The sequence below is a fragment of the Elephas maximus genome, chromosome 1, assembly GCF_024166365.1.
Source record: "Elephas maximus indicus isolate mEleMax1 chromosome 1, mEleMax1 primary haplotype, whole genome shotgun sequence".
Lineage (NCBI taxonomy): Eukaryota > Metazoa > Chordata > Mammalia > Proboscidea > Elephantidae > Elephas > Elephas maximus.
Genome location: NC_064819.1, coordinates 230,970,719 through 230,990,421, shown reverse-complemented (window position 1 = coordinate 230,990,421; position 19,703 = coordinate 230,970,719). Strand labels below are relative to the sequence as shown.

Sequence of the window (19,703 nt, the reverse complement as noted above, 5' to 3'; positions counted from 1 at the left end):
TTAGAAAAGCTGAATTGAAAAACCAAAGTGTTTCAAAATGGTCCAGAGCTACCAAGATAGCCAGAAGGCAAGGGTCTACGATCCTGAAGAGAAGAGAAGCATCTTGAGAAAAGCCTGACCTGATCTGCTTCCCCCCTTTGAGGCATTTGTCAGTCTCTAAAGTAGCAAGTAGCACAGGGCTGAAAACCTGGCAAGTCAAGCTAAAAGAAGCAGCAAGGGGCTCAGAAAATGAACAAAGTTTTTAGCAGTCAGACAAAATTGGGAAGGCACCTGGAACTTGAGGTGCAAAGATCCCAGAGAAAAGAAAAATGCACTGAGGTGAGACTAATGCAAGACGCTGCTTCCCCCTCAAGGTATTTGCTGAATTGGAAGCTATATCTGACAGGCTGAGAAGCTTAAGAATGCTTTCAGAAGTTTCATAGAATCCAGAAATAAATGGCCAAAAATAGAAAGAAAAAAAAAAAAGACAATAAAAACAGACCCACAGATGATACAGATATAGGCAATATAGGACATGACCTTTAAAATAACTGTGATCAATATGGTCAAGAAAATAAGGGACAAGTTGGAGAGTTTCTCCAAATAACTAGAATATATGATAATTAAAACCTAGAAAATAAGGTTACTGAAATAAAGAGCTCCACAAATTAATGGTACTAGAGAGAAAAAGGAGCCCTGGTGGTGAAGTGGTTAAGAACTCAGGCTGCTAACTAAAAGCTTGGCAGTTCGAATCTACCAGCCACTCCTTGGAAGTCCTACGGGGCAGTTCTACTCTATCCTATAGGGTGGCTATGAATCGGAATTGACTCAAAGGCACACAACAACAAAAGGGAGGGAAAAAAAAAAGGAGTTCAGGACCAGCACATACAGGCTTGGTAAATATTCAGTCTATCAGCTGGGAAACCCCTAATGAGTTTCTTCCTAGCAGTAAGAGTCAACTGAAAATGGAACAGTCCCCAAAAAGACTGAAACCCAGCTTTGAATTATCTCAGTCCCATATTGGATTAAGATGATTTGCTCCTACCCTAGATGCTTGCTGAAGGCAAAACTAAATCCTCCCTGGGTCAGCACAAGTGGACTAGACCAAAAGCAAAGAAGTTTCCTGAATAAACTGAATGCTTCAAAGGCCAGCGCAGCAGAGGCAGGGGTTTGGGGACCATGGTTTCAGGGGACATACAGGTCAGTTGGCATAATAAAGTCTGTTAAGAAAACATTCTGCATCCCGTTTTGGAGAGTGGTGTCTGGAGTCTTAAATGCTAGCAAGTGGACATCTAAGATACACCAATTGGTCTCAATCCACATGGAGCAAAGGAGAATGAAGAACACCAAAGACACAAGGTAATTATGAGACCAAGAGACAGAAAGAGCCACATAAATCAGAGACTACATCAGCCTGAGACCAGAAGAACTAGATGGTGCCTGGCTATAACCGATGACTGCCATGACAGGGAACACAACAGAGAATCCCTGAAGGAGCAGGAGAGCAGTGGGATGCAGACCTCAAATTCTTGTAAAAAGACCAGACTTGATGGTCTGACTGTGACTAGAAGGACCCTGGAGGTCATGGCCCCCAGAGCTTCTGTTAGCCTAAGATAGGAACCATTCCCAAAGCCAACTCTTCAGACAGGGATTGGACTGGACTATAAGATAGAAAATGATACTGGTGAGGAGTGAGCTTCTTGGATCAAGCAGACACATGAGACTACGTGGGCAGCTCCTGTCTGGAGAGGAAATGTGAAGGCCGAGGGGGACAGAAGCTGGCTGAATGGACATGGGGAATACAGGGTGGAGAGAAGGAATGTGCTGTCTCATTAGGGGGAGAGCAACTAGGAGTATATAGTAAGGTGTATATAAATTTTTGTATGAGAGACAAACTTGATTTGTAAACTTTCACCTAAAGCACAATAAAAATTAAAAAAAAAAAAGTAAATATTCTCTGGAGGAACATAGCATCTTCTTGAGCCTCAATTTACCCCTAGAGTTTTTTTTCATACATAATGCCCAGCATTCAATTAAAAAAAAAAAAAAAAAACTACCAGATATGCTAGTACTGAAAGGTGACCAGCTGTTTCAATTTTTTCAGGACCGAATGGTTTGCTGGGATGCAGGACTTGAAGTGCTAAAACCAGGGGAGTCCTGGGAAAACCAGGATTGTTGTTCATTCTAAATGTAGGATCCTGAAATAAACGACCAAAAATAGAAGAAGAAAATAAAAAAGACAATAAAAACTGACCCGTGGGTGATTCAGATATAGGAAATATAAGACACGTACTTTAAAATAGCTGTGATCAATATGGTCAAGAAAATAAAGAACGAGTTGGAGAATGTCTCCAAAGAAATAGAATATATAAAATAATAATAATTAAAACCTAGAAAATACAGTAAATGAAGTGAAGAGCTCCACAGATTGATTTAACAGATGACACAGCTGACAGGAGAATTGGTGAACTGGAAGATAGGTCAGTAGAAAATATCTAGAACGATGCACAGAGAAAAAGATGAATGAAAAATACAGAAAAGCGTATAAGATAAATATACCCTTTGGAAAAGTACAATACATATTTGGAGTCCCACAAAGAGAGAAAATGAGGCAGAAGGTATATTTGAAGAGATACTGGCCAAGAATTTTCCAAGACTGACAAGAGACAATAAACCACAGTTTTAAGAAGCTCTATGAATCCCATGTAGGAAACCATTAAAAAAATAAAACCATATATAGACACAGCATAGTAAAATTTCTGAAAATCAAAGACAAAAAGAAAATCTTAAAGGCAGCCAGGGAAAAAAAGATATTACCTTTGACGGAGGAAACAAGACTTATCAATTTACTTCTCAACAAATGATAGAAGCCAGAAGATTTGATTAATCTAAAAGAAGCAATGACAGGAAGTGGGGAAGGGGAAAGAAATATAGGGCAGGAGGAAAAGTAGACCACAAATAGATAATAGACAAAATAGAAACCAAGTAGATAAGCTAATAGATTTAAAGCCAAATATCTCAGTAATTACAATTAGAAAAAAAAGACTATTATTACAAAAAAGGCAAGGATTGTCAGAATGGATTTTTAAAAAATCCAACTATATATGCTGCTTAAAAGAGACAGTTTAAATATAAGTACATAGAAAAGTAGGAATAGAAGGATGGAAAACAATATACCATGCAAACATTAACCAAAAGAAAGCAATGTAACTATAATAACACCAGACAAAGTAGATTTTTGACTCAAGAAACGTTATTAAAGACAAAGAAAAACATTTGATAATTACAAAATGGTCAATATACTTGAGAGAGGTAACCACTCTAAATTAACGACATTGGCTTAACATAAATAAAGGAAAAAATGACAGAACCTAAAAGAGAAATAGATAAATCTACAGGGATTTTAACTATTCTCAATAATGGTAGAACAAACCGATAAAAAAAAAAAAAAAAGTTATCAGAAAAGATATAAACCAAAACCCAACCCACTGCCGTTGAGTCGATTCCAACCCATAGCGACCCTATAGGACAGAGTAGAACTGCCCCACAGGGTTTCCGAGGAGCGCCTGGTGGATTTGAACTGCCAGCCTATTGATTAGCAGCTGTAGCACTTCACCACTACACCGCCAGGGTTTCCAGAAAAGATACAGATCATTTTAAAACAGCACAATTAACAGATCTGGCCTAATGACATACATAAAACATTTCTCCCAACACTTTGGATTATAGAATCTCTTCAAGTATTATAGAGAATTTACAAAAATTGGCCATATGGAAAGATAGAAAAGGCAAGTCTCATAGGGTTGTTATAAACATTGAGTACAATAATGTATGTAAGGTTCCTAGCCCAGTGCCTGACCCATAAGAAGCACTTAATAAACGGTAACTATTTTTTATTACTATTACGTGTAACAGCACTTGAGTTCCACAGCTCTGTGAAACAGGCAAGGATAGCTGTTATCCCCATGAGACAGACGAGGAAACTAAACCCCAGGGGGTTAGTCACTTACCGAAAGTTACAAAACCAAAAACCAAACCCAGGGCCATCGAGTCGATTGCGACTCATAGCGACCCTATAAGACAGAGTAGAACTGCCCCATGGAGTTTCCAAGGAGCGCCTGGCAGGTTTGAACTGCCAACCTTTTGGTTAGCAGCCATAGCACTTAACCACTACACCACCAGGGTAAAGTCAAAAAAAAAAAAAAATTTTTTTTTTTTTTAAAGTTACATAGGGTTAAAACCCATTGCTATTGATTCAGACTCATAGCGACCCTACATAGGGTTAGGATGCCATCAAGTCAATTCTGACTCACAGCGGCTTTATAGGACAGAGTAGAACTGCTGCATAGAATTTCCAAGGCTATAATATTTATGGTGGAGACCTGGTGGCACAGTGATTAAGAGCACAGCTACTCCTTGAAAACCCAAAGTTTGGCAGCTAGAAGCCACCAGCTGCTCCTTGAAAACCCAATGGAGCAGCTCTGCTCTGTCCTGTTGGGTTGTTATGCGTTGGAATCAACTGAAAGGCAATGGGTTAATCTTTACGATAGCAGACTGCCACGTCTTTCTCCCACAGGGCAGCTGATGGGTTCAAACCACCAGCCTTTCAGTTAGCACCTAAACACTTTAACCATTGTGCCACCAGGGCTCCTTAGGGTTAGGATTAGCACTCAAGAATTCTGACCTCAATTCTAATTCTATGGCTCCAGCTGGTACAAAGCAGCATAGCACATCATACCATAATATCCACATAGGGAGTTTCTTATCAGGATACGTCAAGTGCTTCCTTTCTTCACTTCATCAATATTTATTGAGGATTTCTCATGAACCAAGCACTGAGTGAGGTGCCAGAGATATGCAGGGCAGGGCAGGTGAGACACACCCACGCCTGCAAATCAGAAGTAGACCTGGAGCTGCATCTGGGCCTCCTACTTGGTTGTGCCTGGGTCTCCTGCTTGGTTGTTCAGTCGCTGGGTCTGCTTCCCCAGGGAAGTTCACTCTCAGATAAAGAGAGGAGCCGAGCTCATTCTTTGGTCAACTGTGTTCTTTCGGAGATAACATGACTGCCGCCATTGCCCCAGCAGGGTTTTGTCATTCTGCTTTCTCCGTAGCCACAACGGAGCCTTTGAGCACGTTGCAAACTTTGAACAGCAAACTGAGCCAATCAGTAGTTCCTGGACCAGAAGAGCAGCTAAGCACTCAGCTTAACTTTGATTAGAGCCTTTGGTCTGTCTGAGTTTGAGAGAAAAGGAAGCTTGAGCCAAAACCAAGGAGACTGCCCAAGGTAGGCAGTGAGCACTGTCACCAGTGGCTTTCTCTGAAGGTCACAGTTATTTAATGTCACTTGCAGGCTGCAAACTAGGCCTGATGCCCTTTTACTTTATAAAGACACAGCTATACTAAAAAAAAAAAAAATTATATATATATATATATCTCCTGATGACCAGGAGCATGCCAAGAGCAGGGCTGCGTAGTGGTTAAGCTGGTGTGCAGTGGGGCCAGACACCCTGTAGATCCCACTCTGACACTTAGTGGCATGTGATCTTGAGCAAGTTACTTACCCTCTGTCACCTCATATTCCTCACGTGGTTAAGAGCTCGGCTGCTAACCAAAAGGTCGGCAGTTTGAATCCACCAGCCCCTCCTTGAAAACCCAGAGGGGAAGCTCTGCTCTGTCCTATAGGGTTGCTATGAGTCAGAATCGACTTGACAGGAACGGACTTAATTTTTAATTTTTTTTATATCATAGAGTGATTATGAGGCTCATCTAGTTAATTAATCAAAGCATGTAAAGACTTAGAACCATGCCTGTAGACAGTAAGTGTAGTACTAATGAATCTTTTGAAAATGTCACACAGTTCAGCTGCCCTTAGCAAACTGAATAAATTATTTCTTTGTTTTTCTTTTTTGCTATGAAATGGATAGTGTACATAAAAATACATATGCTGTATATATAGTTGAATAATAATTGTAAAATTAACATCAATGTACCCATCACTCAGCTTGAGAAAAATAACATTACCAGGACATTGGACCCTCCCTGTGGCCCCTTCCTGATCAATTCCTCTTTCTTTCCCATCCTTTAGTAAAGAGAGTTTGAAATTTTTGTGTAAATCCTTCTCGTTTGTCTTTATGGTTTTATGACGTCAGTCTTAGAAGACATACAGCGAGAATGCTCCTTAGAAAGAAGGATGGCAAGAGTTCTTTGGACATGTCCTCAGGAAAGAACAATAGCTAGAAAAGGACATCATGTTTGGTAAAGTAGAAAGCCAATGACAACAAGGGAAACCCTCAATGAGATGGATCAACATGGTAGCCACAACAATGGACTCCAGCAACCATGGAGATGGTGCAGGACTGGGCAACATTTTGTTGTTATGTATAAGGTCGCTCTGAGTTGAGGCCAACTTAATAGCAACTAACAACAAATATATCCCCCAAATAATACCTTTGTTAGTTTTGCCTGCTTTTGAAATTTATATAATTGGAATCATACAGCACATATTCTCCTGTAGCTTATTTTCTCTCTACATTATTTTTTAAACGTATGCTGCTAGGTGTACTTCTAGTTCATTTTCACCCCTGAACAGTATTTCATTGTATGAAATCTATTCATCTCTTTCAAGCTTTTTTTTAGTTGTACTTTAAGTGAAGGTTTACAGAGCAAATTAGTTTCTTATTAAACAATTAATACTCATATTGTTTTGTGACATTGGTTGCCAACCCCATGTCATGTCAACACTCTCCCCTTCTTGACCTTGCATTTCCCATTCCTAGCTTTCCTGTCCCTTTCTGCCTTTTCATCCCTGCCCCTGGGCTGATGTGTCCGTTTACTCTTGTTTTGTTTTATTGGCTTTTCTAATCTTTGGCTGAAGGGTGAACCTCAGCAGTGACTTCAGTACTGAATTAAAAGGATGTCTGGGGGTCATACTCTTGGGGTTTCTCCAGTCTGTCAGTCCAGTAAGTCTGGTCTTTTTTTGTGAGTTAGAATTCTGTTCTACATTTATCTCCAGCTCTGTCCAGGATGCTCTATTGTGATCCCTGTCAGAGCAGTCTGTGGTGGTAGCCAGGCACCATCTGGTTGTCTGGACTCAGCCTGGTGGAGGCGCTACTCACCAAAGTAGGATGTAGAACATTTTAGCTCTGTTTTTTAATAAAAATGCACTAATACTGGTAGATATCAGCTAAATACAGCACTCTTAAATAGATCAGTGCCGCTGGAGAAATTCAGAAACTCTGAGCTAAAATGGAGGCTCTCAAAATCTCAATGAGCCCTGTGTAATGGGGTGAAAGTTCGAAGCCAGTACAGTCCCTGCTTAGGAGCTACTCAAACGTCACAGAAGGTCCTACACCTCAATTGTGGAGGTAGGATGCTTATCATCTGCCGTGGTTCAGAAATCTGCTCTTCTCAAAGTCTTCCTAACTTCCAGCCCATCGTGGTCTCTGGAGCGCCAAGGTGTGTTCCACGTGGTAACTCATGCCAATCACTTCTTCACTGGCAGAGAAAATGTAAGCCGTACGAAAACACTGCCATAAAGTGCATTCTTCTTTAGATTTCTTTTTTTTTTTTAAACAGGGGAGGTATAAACAAAACTTAAATCAGACAGGAACTTTGATATAATGTTTCTCAACCACAGAAATGATAAAACCTTAACCGTGCACTTCTTGGCTCTACCAAGTACTAACTCCCTTGGATGACTAGAGTTGATTTTTTTTCCAAAAAAAAAAAAAACTTTTTCTTTTTCTCCTTATCACAAAAACTTTACATGAAGAAAATATCAAAAACACGGATTAGTGGATAAAAATTGTTAAAAAAAAAAAAAAAAACGCATAATCCCACCACCCAGGGTTAACGTTTTGGTATAATCCTTTCAGTAGTCTGTCGGTGTCTATAGTATAAACACTTTATTTTGATAAACAGGGGCTACTACAATACTATTTTATAACCTTATATTTTTATCTATCTCTATGTTCTCTATGACATTAATATTCTTCAACCATATCATTTTTAATAGCTGCAAGGTATTCCTCTGAAAACATGTGCCATAATTTAACAATTGCTGTATTGATGAGCATTTTGGTTATTTCTAGTTTTTTTTTTTAATTAAAACAAATATAAGCAATGTTGCTCTGGACATCCATGTATATGCATCTTTGGCCACATTCATGATGATTTTTAAGGACTATTTCCCATAACTGAAATTGTTGGATAAAGAGAACACGCACTTTAAAGGCTTTTGATACATATTGCTAAATTGCCCTCCAGGAAAGTTGTAAGGATTTATGTTCACACCAGCAGTTTATGAGAACACCTGTTTCTCCACACCCCTGCCAACACTGAGCAGTAGAATTTTTTTCTAATTTTGCTAAAGTGGACCCGAAAGAGCAGCTTGCTTTAATTTTGCAATTCTGCGTCTATTTGGGAGACTGAGCATGTATCTGTATTTCTTGCCCAATTGTATTTCTTGTTTTGTAACAAGTGGAGATTCAATAAGCTTTCCCTAGCTCAACTCTTTGTTTCTCTGATAATTTAAGTATCTCTCAAAAAAAAAAAAAATTTTTTTTTTTTCAGAAGGTGAGGCGATATCTTTGGGCAAGGAGCGAGAAGTAGTTGTTTGCTCTGTCGGAGTTCAGCTTCAACAAACACCGTTTCACTCTGAAGGGAACAGGTTACAATTAAGCACATAATAATTCCATCTTGTAGCTGTGGATTTTAAAGGCACAAATCAGAGAAAAGTTTGGAAGAAAGTATGAGAGAGAATAAAGAGCCCTATGGAATTTGCATTGCGATTTAGAGGAAATACACCAAGAGGCAAAAAGATTGACTAAGAATGAATATACTTAGCCTGTCTCTTCTTGTTGACATTGTTAGGTGCCATTGAGTTGGTTCTGACTCATAGCGACCCCATACACAACAGAATGAAACACTGTCTGGTCCCGTGCCATCCTCACAATTGTTATGCTTGAGCCCATTGTTGCAGCCACTGTGTCAATCCACCTGGGTGAGAGTCTTCCTCCTTTGCTCTGACCCTCTACTTTACCAAGCATGATGTCCTTCTTAGCCCATGATGTGTCTCTTAGCCTAATATAATTTCACCCCCACTCTTAAAGATTTTTTAGGTGTGGATAAGCCCCAAGCAAGTGGAGCTGAACCTGGATGGTGGTACGCCTGGATCGGAGGTGGTTCAGGAAAACCACCCAGTTTGAGAGTTCAACAAACTACATGGGATAGTACAAGAAGCCTGGCCTTTGACTCACACAGCCCCTGGGGTTGAATCAGCGTCCTACCATTATTGTCACCTGAGCGATCAATTACCCACTGTGAACCTCAGTTTTCTCATTTTTAAAATGGGATAATATTACCCACCACAACAAGACCGTTTTGAGTATCACCGAGAAGTGAAGCACCTGGCCTGGCAGTTAGCACATCCTGTTGTTAGCCCGACTCATGGTGAACCCTCTTAAACAAAGCCAAAGATGACCAGGCCTGCTTCGTACCCGTGGTTGGTCAGGGATCCAGCCATTGTGATCCATAGGGTTTTCCTTGGCTGATTTTCAGAAATAGATTGCCAGGCCTTTCTTCCTAGTCTGTCTTAGTCTGGAAACTCTCCTGAAACCTGTTCAGCATCACAGCAACACACAAGCCTCCAGTGATAGATGCATGGTGGCTGTGTATGAAGTACATTGACCGGGAATGGAACCCAGGTCTCCCGGATGGAAGGTGAGAATCCTACCACTGAACCACCACCGCCTCCAGTTAGCACATCTGTGGTTAGAGTCCTTCAAGTTGATTCTGAATCATGGTGACCCCATGTGTGCAGAGTAGAACTGTGCTCCATAGAGTTTTCAAAGCTGTGACCTTTTGGAAACAGACCAGCAGGCCTGTCTTCCTAGGTGCTTTTGAGTGTGTTTGAACTGTCAACCTTTTGGTTTACTTGTTTGCACCATTCAGGGACTCCTAGTAGGGTTTTAATAAATGATAGCTATGGTACCGACGGCAGTGGTTTAGTGGGTGGGTATGGTAATAATTAATCCAATCCTCCAACAAGTATCTATTGCGTTCTACTTAAGTGCCAGGCACTTGAGAATTACATTCTAGTGGGAGGCGGGACAGACAATGAATGATAGATAAGTCAGCTACATTGTGTGTTGAAGGTGAGGAGAGCTGTGGATAAAGGTAAGGGGGTGGGTGCAGGATGGGGCAGGGAGGGTGAACTGCCCTGAGAAGGGGACATCTGAGCAGAGACCTGGAGGAAGGAAGGGGACGGTGCAGCCCGGGGAGCAAGAACAGGATGCAGGAAGGCCCTAGGCAGGGGTGTGCCTGGAACATTCAAGGACCAGCGCATGGCCAGTGTGGCGTCAGTGGAGTGAGACTGGGTGAGGTCAGAGCAGTTGGGTGGGTAGAGTAAATCACACAGGGCCTGGTAGGCCACTCTAGGGCGATCCTGTCCTGTGCACCCAGCTCTGTGTGTTGGATATGGAGACGTAATTGTGGCCCTGCAGAAGCCCATGGTCTAGTCTAGTGGATGCCCTTGTGTTCTCTCTGATGGTGGAGCCTCCCCTGCCCCGGTGTAAGGCGACTGAATTCCTGGGAGCCCTTCCTTAACTGGGGGTAAAGGCAAAACTCCCAGAGGGCTCTCCCATGCACTCACATCACATAGCCTTCACAGGGCTCAACCTTGGAAAAGAATCTTCCGGACCTGCCCTCACCTACCTCGCCCAGGGGGAAGTGTAACCTCAGCGCTTTCATCTGTCTGACCTCTCCTCAAATATCAACACCACCTCGTCGGGAAGAGACATATTAGCCATCTGCAAACACCAGCTCTCTGAAATGTGCTGGCAGGGCTGTTTCAATCTTCTCATGGCCTTCATTTCCAGAATGATATGGGCACCCGGGTCGCAGAGGGTCAGGGATTTGGTCCCGCTCTGCTCTAACACATGTGTGACACGGGGCAAGTGGCCACACTCAACTACTGGTCTATAAAGTAAGAGCTGTGCTCTCAGACCCAGCAGGGAGTTATTCCATGAGAAGAAGACTCATGCGAACAGTATCTGAGTTTGGGAGCTGCACCCGGATTCTCAGCTAATATGTTTGAGGACTGATGAAAGCATGGACCTTCTTCCCAGACCATGCACCATGGCACAGGCCCACACAGGAAAAGAGCTCCTCCCCAGGTGCTACCTAACCCACGATGACAGTGTCGAAACCAGTGCCGTCCCAAAGAAATATCTTGTGAACCAGGTAGGTAATTTAAAATTCTGTAGTAGCCACACTGGAGCCCTGGTGGTGTAATAGTTAAGAGCTTGGCTGTTAACCAAAAGGTCAGCAGTTCAAATCAGCCAGCTGTCCCTTGGAAACCCTATAGGGAACTTCTTTTCTGTTCTGTAGTCTCACTATAAGTCAGACTCAACTCAACGGCACCTAACAACAACAGTAGTCATGTTAAAAAAAGAAACAGGTGAAATTAACTTTAACAGTACATTTTATTTAAACCAGTATACCCAAAATATTGTCACTTCAACATGTTTCAATATAAAAATTATTACTGAGATATTTGACATTCTTTTTATATATATATATACTAAGTCTCTGAAGTATTGAAAAGCGAAGGTGTTACTTTGAGGACTAAGGTGCACCTGACCCAAACCATGATATTTTCAGTCACCTCATATGCACACAAAAGCTGGGCAATGAAGAAGGAAGATTGAAGAAGAATTGATGCACTGAATTATGGTGTTGGCAAATAATATTGAATATACCATGGCTGCCAGAAAAATGAACAAGTCTGTCTCGGAAGAACTACAGCCAGAGTGCTTCTTGGAAGCAAGGATGGCAAGACTTCGTCTCACGTAGTTTGGACATGTTGTCAGGAGGGTTCAGTCTCTGGAGAAGTACATCATGCTTGGTAAGGTAGAGGGTCAGCGAAAAAGAGAAGACCCTCAATGAGATGGACTGATACAGGCGTGGCAACAATGGGCTCAAGCATAGCAACAATTGTGAGGTTGGCACAGGACCAGGGTAGTATTTCATTCTGTTGTACATAGGGTCGCTGTGAGTTGGAACTGACTTGATGGCACCTAACAGCAACAAGAAGTCTTTGATGTCCAGTATGTATTTTATGTCCACAGGAGATCTCAGCTTGTTCTAGCCACATTTCAAGTGCTCAATAGCCACGTGTGACCAGTGGTACTATACTGGACAGCACAGCTCTAGATGTTAAAGAACAAATGACACACTCTACTCAAGGTTTGCAACTGTCAGTGCTGGACCTGTTTCTCAAGCTTGGACGTGCTCATGACTCTTCGGGGGCTCTTGTTAAACTGCAGATTCTGAGTCAGCAGGTCTGCGCTGAGGCCTGAGCTTCTGCACTGCGTCCAGGTGATGTGGATGCCGCAGGGTCCTGCACTTAGAGTAGCCAGGGTGTGGAGCAGTGATCTAGGGGGGCAGGACCGCCCACTGGAGCCAGTGAAGGGGTGGGTTGGGGGCTACTAGCATTTAGGGGTGGGGTTAGGGGTGTTAGTATGGGTCTTGCCTGCTTCTGCCACGACGTTTGAATGCTCTGGACATTCACATAAATGGGGAGACAGTTTGTAATTATCTGAGTCTAACACCATTTTACATAAAATCACAAACAGCCCAAGCACAGAGCAGGTACAGAAGTCGCTCTGGTTCTTACTCTTTGCCACTAGAGGGGCTAGAACTTGAACTTGAGAAGTCGTTTTCTAGAGGCTGTGTCACCCACTACACTAGCCACGTCTGTAGGATGTGAAGGAATTCCTGCACTTGTTTGATTCTGAAAGCAATCCAGTGAAATAAAGAGAACAAGCCTGATACCCATATCTTGATGAGGCCTCTGATGTTTAGAGAGACTGGAAGTTCAAGTCCACCCAGAGGCACCTCAGAAGAAAGGACTGGCAAACTACTTCTGAAAAACCAGCTGTTGAAAATCTATGGAGTGCAGTTCTACCCAGACATACGTAGGGTTGCCACAAGTTGGAACTGACTCACCAGCAACTGGTTTTTTTAAGGAGTTTTTTAACTATAACTGAGGGCTCACAACCTGGGATCCAAGGTCCCATCTACTATACCATATATCGCAGTTCTAGGCATTAAAAACAAAATAAAACTTGTTGCCGTTGAGTTGGTTCTGACCCATAGCTACCCTACAGAACAAAGCAGACCTGCCCCATAGTGTTTCTAAGGAGCAGCTGGTAGATTTGAACTACCTACCTTTTGGTTAGCAGCCAAGCTCTTAACCACTACATCACCAGGGATCCAATGCATAAAGTAGCATTCAATTCTTCAATTTTGAATAAACAAATGAATGGATGAAAAAATGCCTGCCTAGAGACAGAGACTACACATAAACATCACAAGTCTATCTTGAAAAGAAAAGCAAAGTTGGAAGACTTACATTACCCGACTTCACGGGCACTGTCAATCTTCAGCAATCAGGACCGTGTGGTATTGGCATAAGGAGAAACAAATAGATCAGCGAACAGAACAGAGAGAGAAAGACCCACACTTGTATGGTCATTTGATTTCCAACAAAGGCATCAAAGTCAATGAAAGTCTTTTTCACAAATGGAGTTGGAATAACCAGATATCCAAACAGAAAAAAAAAAAAAAAAAACCTCAACCTGTACCTTACACCATTTACAAAAGTTAGTCTGGGCTGGATCATAGACCTAAACATAGAAAAAAGCTAACAATTTTCTAAAGCTTCTAGAAGAAAACATAGGAGAATGTTCTTCATGGCTTGTGGGTAGGCAAAGGTTTTCAGACAAGAAACAGAAATAACCATTGAAGAAAAAAACTGATACACGTGACTTCATCAAAATTAAAAACTCATCAAAAGACACTATCGCTGATTGAATTGTGTCCCCCCAAAATGTGTGTTGGAATCCTAACCACTATGTCTGTGGATGTAATGCCATTCCGGGCTAGAGTTTTCTTTGTTATGTTAATGAGTCCATATAAGCATAGGGTGTACGGTAAACCTAATCACTTTTCAGATATAAAAAGGGCAGAACAGGCACATAGACAACCAAGCACCAACAGGAGGAAGATAGCTGCCACATGGAGATCGCCAAGAAACCAGTGAAGGGAAGCTGAAAGGGACAAAGCTCTTCCCCCAGAGCCGACAGGGAGAGCCTTCCCCTGCAGCTGGTACCCTAAATTCAGGCTCCTAGCCTCTTGAACTCTGAGAAAATAAGGTTCTCTTCTTTAAAGCCACCCACCGTGGTATTTCTGTGACACCAGCACTAGGAAACTAAGAGAGACACCAGTGTTTTATTATTAATTACTCTCCATACATACGAACGTGTTCAAAACAAGATGTCGTGGAGAAGAAAAAACAAGTTTTTCCTGGGTTCCATCTAAGTAAAATATTACCTCCACACTCTTTTGCATACTTCGGTCTATCTTATAAGCCAAGAGTTCACTCCAACACCTTGCCTATTGGTCCAGTTTGGTGTCATAGTCACAACTGCATGTCACATGCCAAGAATATTAGGATAAGACTCACATGTCTCAACTCTCCAGAGAACAGTGGACGGGCGGCTGGGTTGGATGAGCTGTCCTGTTGCTTCGAAACAGGGTCAGGAGAGTGTTTGGAATCCTCTTGATTGAGAGATTTCAGAATATCCGGCGAGCTGACCTTCTGGAAAAGAAAAACAAAACTAATCTTTTAGTTTGCATCCCAGTTTGATTTTGTTCAAATACGGTGCCTTCAACAAGCACAGCCTGATGTCACTAATATGCAAACTTCTATTGCTGAGGAAGAGGACACTCTTGCATTTGGATAAATGTTTACATACACACCCGCTGGGCCCGGAGGCCGACATCATCAAGCTTTGGGATATTCGTGAACAGTGATGTGAGTTACTTGTTGTTGTTGTTAAGTGCCCTTGAGTCGCTTCTGACTCGTAGAGACCCTTTGTACAACAGAAGGAAACGCTGCCTGGTCCTGCACCATCCTCACAATTGTTGCTAAGCTTGAGTTGCTTAGGGATTTGTAAAAGTCTTAAAGAAATCGAAGGCCCACAAAATGATCCTGGCACGAAATATGATATTCAGCCCGATTAGGCAGAATTTTAGCTCTAATGTGTTCATAAAAAGGGAAAAATCAATATATGTCATAAAAAATATTTTGTTAATTGTCGGTACTTGTATAATATACAGAGCTGTGCTTTTCAGTATGGTAACCACTAGCCACATGTATCTACTTAAATTTAAATGCAAATTAATTAAAATAAAATATAAAGGTCAGCTCCTCAGTGCACTAGCCACATTTCAAGGGTTCAGTAGCCACACGTGAACAGTGGCTTTCATATTGGACAGTGCAGACACGGAACATTCCCACCAGTGCAGAAAGTTCTATTGGACAGCGCTAGAATAGAGCAACAAACACAATGCACAAGGTGGGAAAATTTCCTTCTCACTGAAAATACAGCGTTTCTGAATCAAGTCTTTAGGTTTTGAGGCTGGGTTGAAAATAGAACTTGGAATTCTAACAGTTGCACCTACTCACAATTTTCAGGAAGAAAAAAAAGACTAGAAATATTAGAGAATAAATGAAAGAAATGATTACTTCTAAATTATTATTCATGTCCTCAATCCCCAGAATGTCAGCTCAATCCCAATAGATATTTCAGCAACACTAGGCGTGGTGGTGCAGTGGTTAAGAGCTCAGGCTGCTAAACAAAAGGTCGGCAGCTCAAATCCACCAGCCGCTCCTTGGAAACCCTGCAGGGTAGTTCTATTCTGTCCTGTAGGGTCGCTATGAGTTGGAATTGACTTGGTGGCAATGGGTAATGGGTACTCACTGTTTTCAATCTACCACTCTAAGTCCTGGTGGGGAGAAGAATAAGAGGAGAGGGAAAGAGAAAAGAGAGGCAAGGAGGGGAAGGTACAATGCCCACCCTCCAGGGGCTCCCTAGCTAGCAAGGAAAATGGACACACAATTAACATGGAGGCACCAGGCAAGGACCAAGGGGAAATAGGAGAGGGACTTTATTCAGAACTGGGGCATCTGGGATGATCCTCAGGGGAACTGTGATCTTGGTGGTATGGCCCAGAGACACTGAAAAGGGAAGCACCCTGCATGGAACGGGCAGCCTGATGGTCAAGTGCAGGTCCTTCACAGACCTGCTACAGATCAGCATACCTAGGAGGCATCAGGAGTCCAGGCCAGAGACTGGGCGCAGAGACTGTGAGAACACAGGTGTTGTGTGGGACTGTCTGAGAGAACAGGTAGTGTGGGGACACCCCAAAGGGTGGGCCAAGGGGCCATGTCAGCCAAGAAATGGAGAGAAGGCAGGGTTGAAAGAGCTAGGAGAGTCAAGGAGAGGGTTTCAAGAAAGCTGTTGTTAGGTGCCATCAAGTCATCCTGACTCATAGCGACCCCACGTACAACAGAACGAAACACTGCCTGGTCCTGCACCATCCTCACTATCGTTGCTATGCTTGAGCCCGTTGTTGCAGCCACTGTGTCAATCCATCTGGTTGAGGGTCTTCCTCTTTTTCATTGACCCTCTACTCTACCAAGCATGATGTCCTTGTCCAGGGACTGGTCCATCTTGATAACATGTCCAAAGTACATAAGACAAAGCCTCACCATCCTTGCTTCTAAGGAGTGTTCTGGCTATACTTCTTCCAAGACAGATTTGTTGGTTGAACAAATTGAACGAACAAATTCAAGAATGAAGGATGTTCAAAAAGGAGAAAAATACAAAAAAAAAAAAAAAAAGGTATGAGAGAAGCCTCACTTGAAATTAAAGAAATGCAAAATTTTTTTAAATTGCCTACCAACTTGGTGGAAACCCTGGTGGCATAGTGATTAAGAGTTATGGCTGCTAACCAAAAGGTTGGCAGTTCAAATCCACCAGACACTCCTTGGAAACCCTATGGGGCAGTTCTACTGTGTCCTATAGGGTCGCTATGAGTCAGAACCGCCTCAACGGAAACAGGTTTGGTTTTTGGGTTTTTTTTTTTTTTTTTTTTATCAACCTGGTAAATACTAAAAATAAAAAAAGTAGAGTTTAGTGTTGGCGAGTGCTGGGGACAGGCTCCCTCCTGCACTAGTTGTGGTCGTGTAAACTGAGTTGACCTTGGGGGCGGGCAGCTAGGCAGCATGAATTCAAAGCCCTACGATGTAGCTGTTAAAAATGACAGTATGTGTTTATCGATGTGGAAGGAGTAAAACATAATGTTAGAGTTTTTTTTTAAAAAACAAGTTACAAAAGTATATGTGGGGAAATACAAGGCTAGCATTTTTTTAAAAGCAAGCCCCAGAAGTGTATGTGTGGTGTGACACCATTTTGGTGACATGAGTGTATACGTGTAGTCCACGTGGCTGTCTCTGGTTCGTGCTGTGCCTGCTTTTCTCCTTCTTCTTTCTCCTTTCCTTCCTCCTCCTCTTCCTCTTTCTTCTTTCCTTGTCTGTGTTTTCTAAATTCTCAACAGTGAGTAGCTTATGTTTTATACGTAAAGAAAAGCAATAGAAGTCACTTTCTAAATTAAAAAAAGAACGGACGTCTTGTCAACTTGTCAAATGTTGTAAAGACACTGATGGGGGTGACGACTGGAAAGCGGCCACCTGGTTTACCAACCAGGGGGTCCTGGGGTTCCAGGAAAACAGTTTCACAGAGTGGAGAAAGGACAGACCAGAAGGAAGTCAAGAGCAAGGGAAAGGAGGGCAAGAAGAGTGGACAAGGCTTTCGTGAACTTTGGCCGTGAAGAGAAGAAAAAGGGACAGTGACTTGACACAGAAACCTTCAAAAGATGTCATCTGTATTTTTTAGGGTGGAGAAGATTGGGGAATATTTGTAGGCTAAGGAGAAAGAGTTAGAGGGGGAAAGGTTAAAGCTGCAAATTGATGGAGATCACAGGGGAGAGTGGAGAGGAAGGAAACCCAAAGGACCGATGGAGGGATCCACCTCGGAAAGGGACACCACTTTCTGAGGAGGGGAAAGTATGAACAACAATCTGGAGAAATGTGAACTGGAGGAAGATGCTAGAAGATTATTTTATTGCAAGGCCCCCATCTTCTGAGCCACGTGGGGCAGGGGCCTGGGAAAACGTAAAAGATTCAGAACAGTACTGAAAGAAAATTGATAAGGTAGTCAGACAAGGACAGAAAGAAGAAAATGGAGTTAAGAATTAATATAAAGGTTTATACCTGCTAAGTGTTCAATAGCAGGTCCCGTGGTGTAATGATTAGCACTCTGGACTTTGAATCCAGAAATCCGAGTTCAAACCTCACTGGGACCTCACTAGGTCTTTTGGAAACCCCTGTGGCATAGTGGTTAAGGGCTATGGCTGCTAACAAAAAGGTCTGCAGTTCAAATCCACCAGGCGCTCCTTGGAAACTCTATGCAGCAGTTCTACTCTGTCCTGGAGGGTCACTATGAGTTGGAATCTACTCCATGGCAATGGGTTTTTCTTTATTTTCTTGGTTTTTAAGTGTTCAATACATAACCATCTAATTCCATCTTCTTTAAGGCAACAGATTTTTTTCTGAATGATAAAAATAAATTGATGAAAGAAATCTCTAAAAAGGAACAAAGAAAACTATCCCTATAATCAAGATGACATGGCATATTATCAATGGTGTTGAGGTGAGCTTTTCATTCCCCCCATGATTTTTAATATATTTTAGTGACTGTCTAGTACTTGGCCAAATTATAGAGAAAAATCATTGCCCTGAATGAGGTCTACTCTGCCAAGAGTTATGAAGTTTAATACTGTACTCTGAAAGATCAATAAAGATTAGGTATGATTTGATCAAATTATGGACTCTGGGACCAAGCAAGACATGTGCTTGGAATTGTTGCTGATTTTAGATAAGAAGGTAAAGAAATAAGAGGAAGAAGACCAACGGTGGCCATCTCTGAGGCTCCATCTTAGGGTTGCCTTTTAACATAAACACTGACTCGGGTATCAGGAAATACTCAGGCTTCACTTGGCATGTGTTCATTTCAGGTGTTCAAATAATACAAAAACCCATTGCCATCAAGTTGATTCCAACTCATAGTGACCCTATGGGACAGAGTAGAACTGCCCCATGGAGTTTCCAAGGAGTGCCTGGTGGATTCAAACTGCCGACCTATTGGTTAGCAGCTGTAGCAGTTAACCACTACACCACCAGAGTTTTTTCAAATAATACAAGGGGGTATGAAATAAAGTCAAGTCTTCTTCCTCCACCTCTACACTCAGTCTCCCTCCTCAGAAACAACCACTCCTAACAGCTTTTTATGTTTCCTTCCTGAGGTAGGTTAAACACACATGCATGTTTTCACAGCCAATGTCTACGTCTATCAACTACACATCAGCAAGAGGTACCATAAAGCCCTGCAGGAACAGGGAGGGATTACCCAGCAAGCAAGGTATGCACAGGTTTAATTGTGCTTACTCACTAATCTGTAATGCACAATTTCACATGGGTTTCACCTACCCATCCACCAGCTGCTCCTTGGAAACCCTGTAGGGGTAGTTCTACTCTGTCCTACAGGGTCATTATGAGTCGGAATCGACTCGATGGTAACAGCTTTTGTTTTTTCAGTTTAAAGGGACTAACAATATCTTACTCAGTATTTTTGCAAGAACTGAATGTGACAAAGTATGAAAAAATGCTGCCATTATGCCAGAAATACAGTAAGTGCTTCGTAAATGAATGACAACCCTCTCCCAGGTCTGTGTCGCTTACAGAGGAGGAAGAGTGT

General features: G+C 42.2%; 1 protein-coding gene across 3 annotated transcripts in view; it reads right to left on the bottom strand.

The window, feature by feature from the left end:
• The window catches only part of SYTL3 (synaptotagmin like 3), a 112,421-nt gene that overhangs the window by 26,790 nt on the left and 65,928 nt on the right, over window positions 1-19,703 (bottom strand). For all 3 annotated transcript variants that reach the window (XM_049904701.1, XM_049904718.1, XM_049904710.1), the window contains one exon: window positions 14,507-14,641. In XM_049904701.1, coding sequence (XP_049760658.1) covers window positions 14,507-14,641 — 135 coding nt within the window. The remainder of the gene's footprint in view (window positions 1-14,506; window positions 14,642-19,703) is intronic.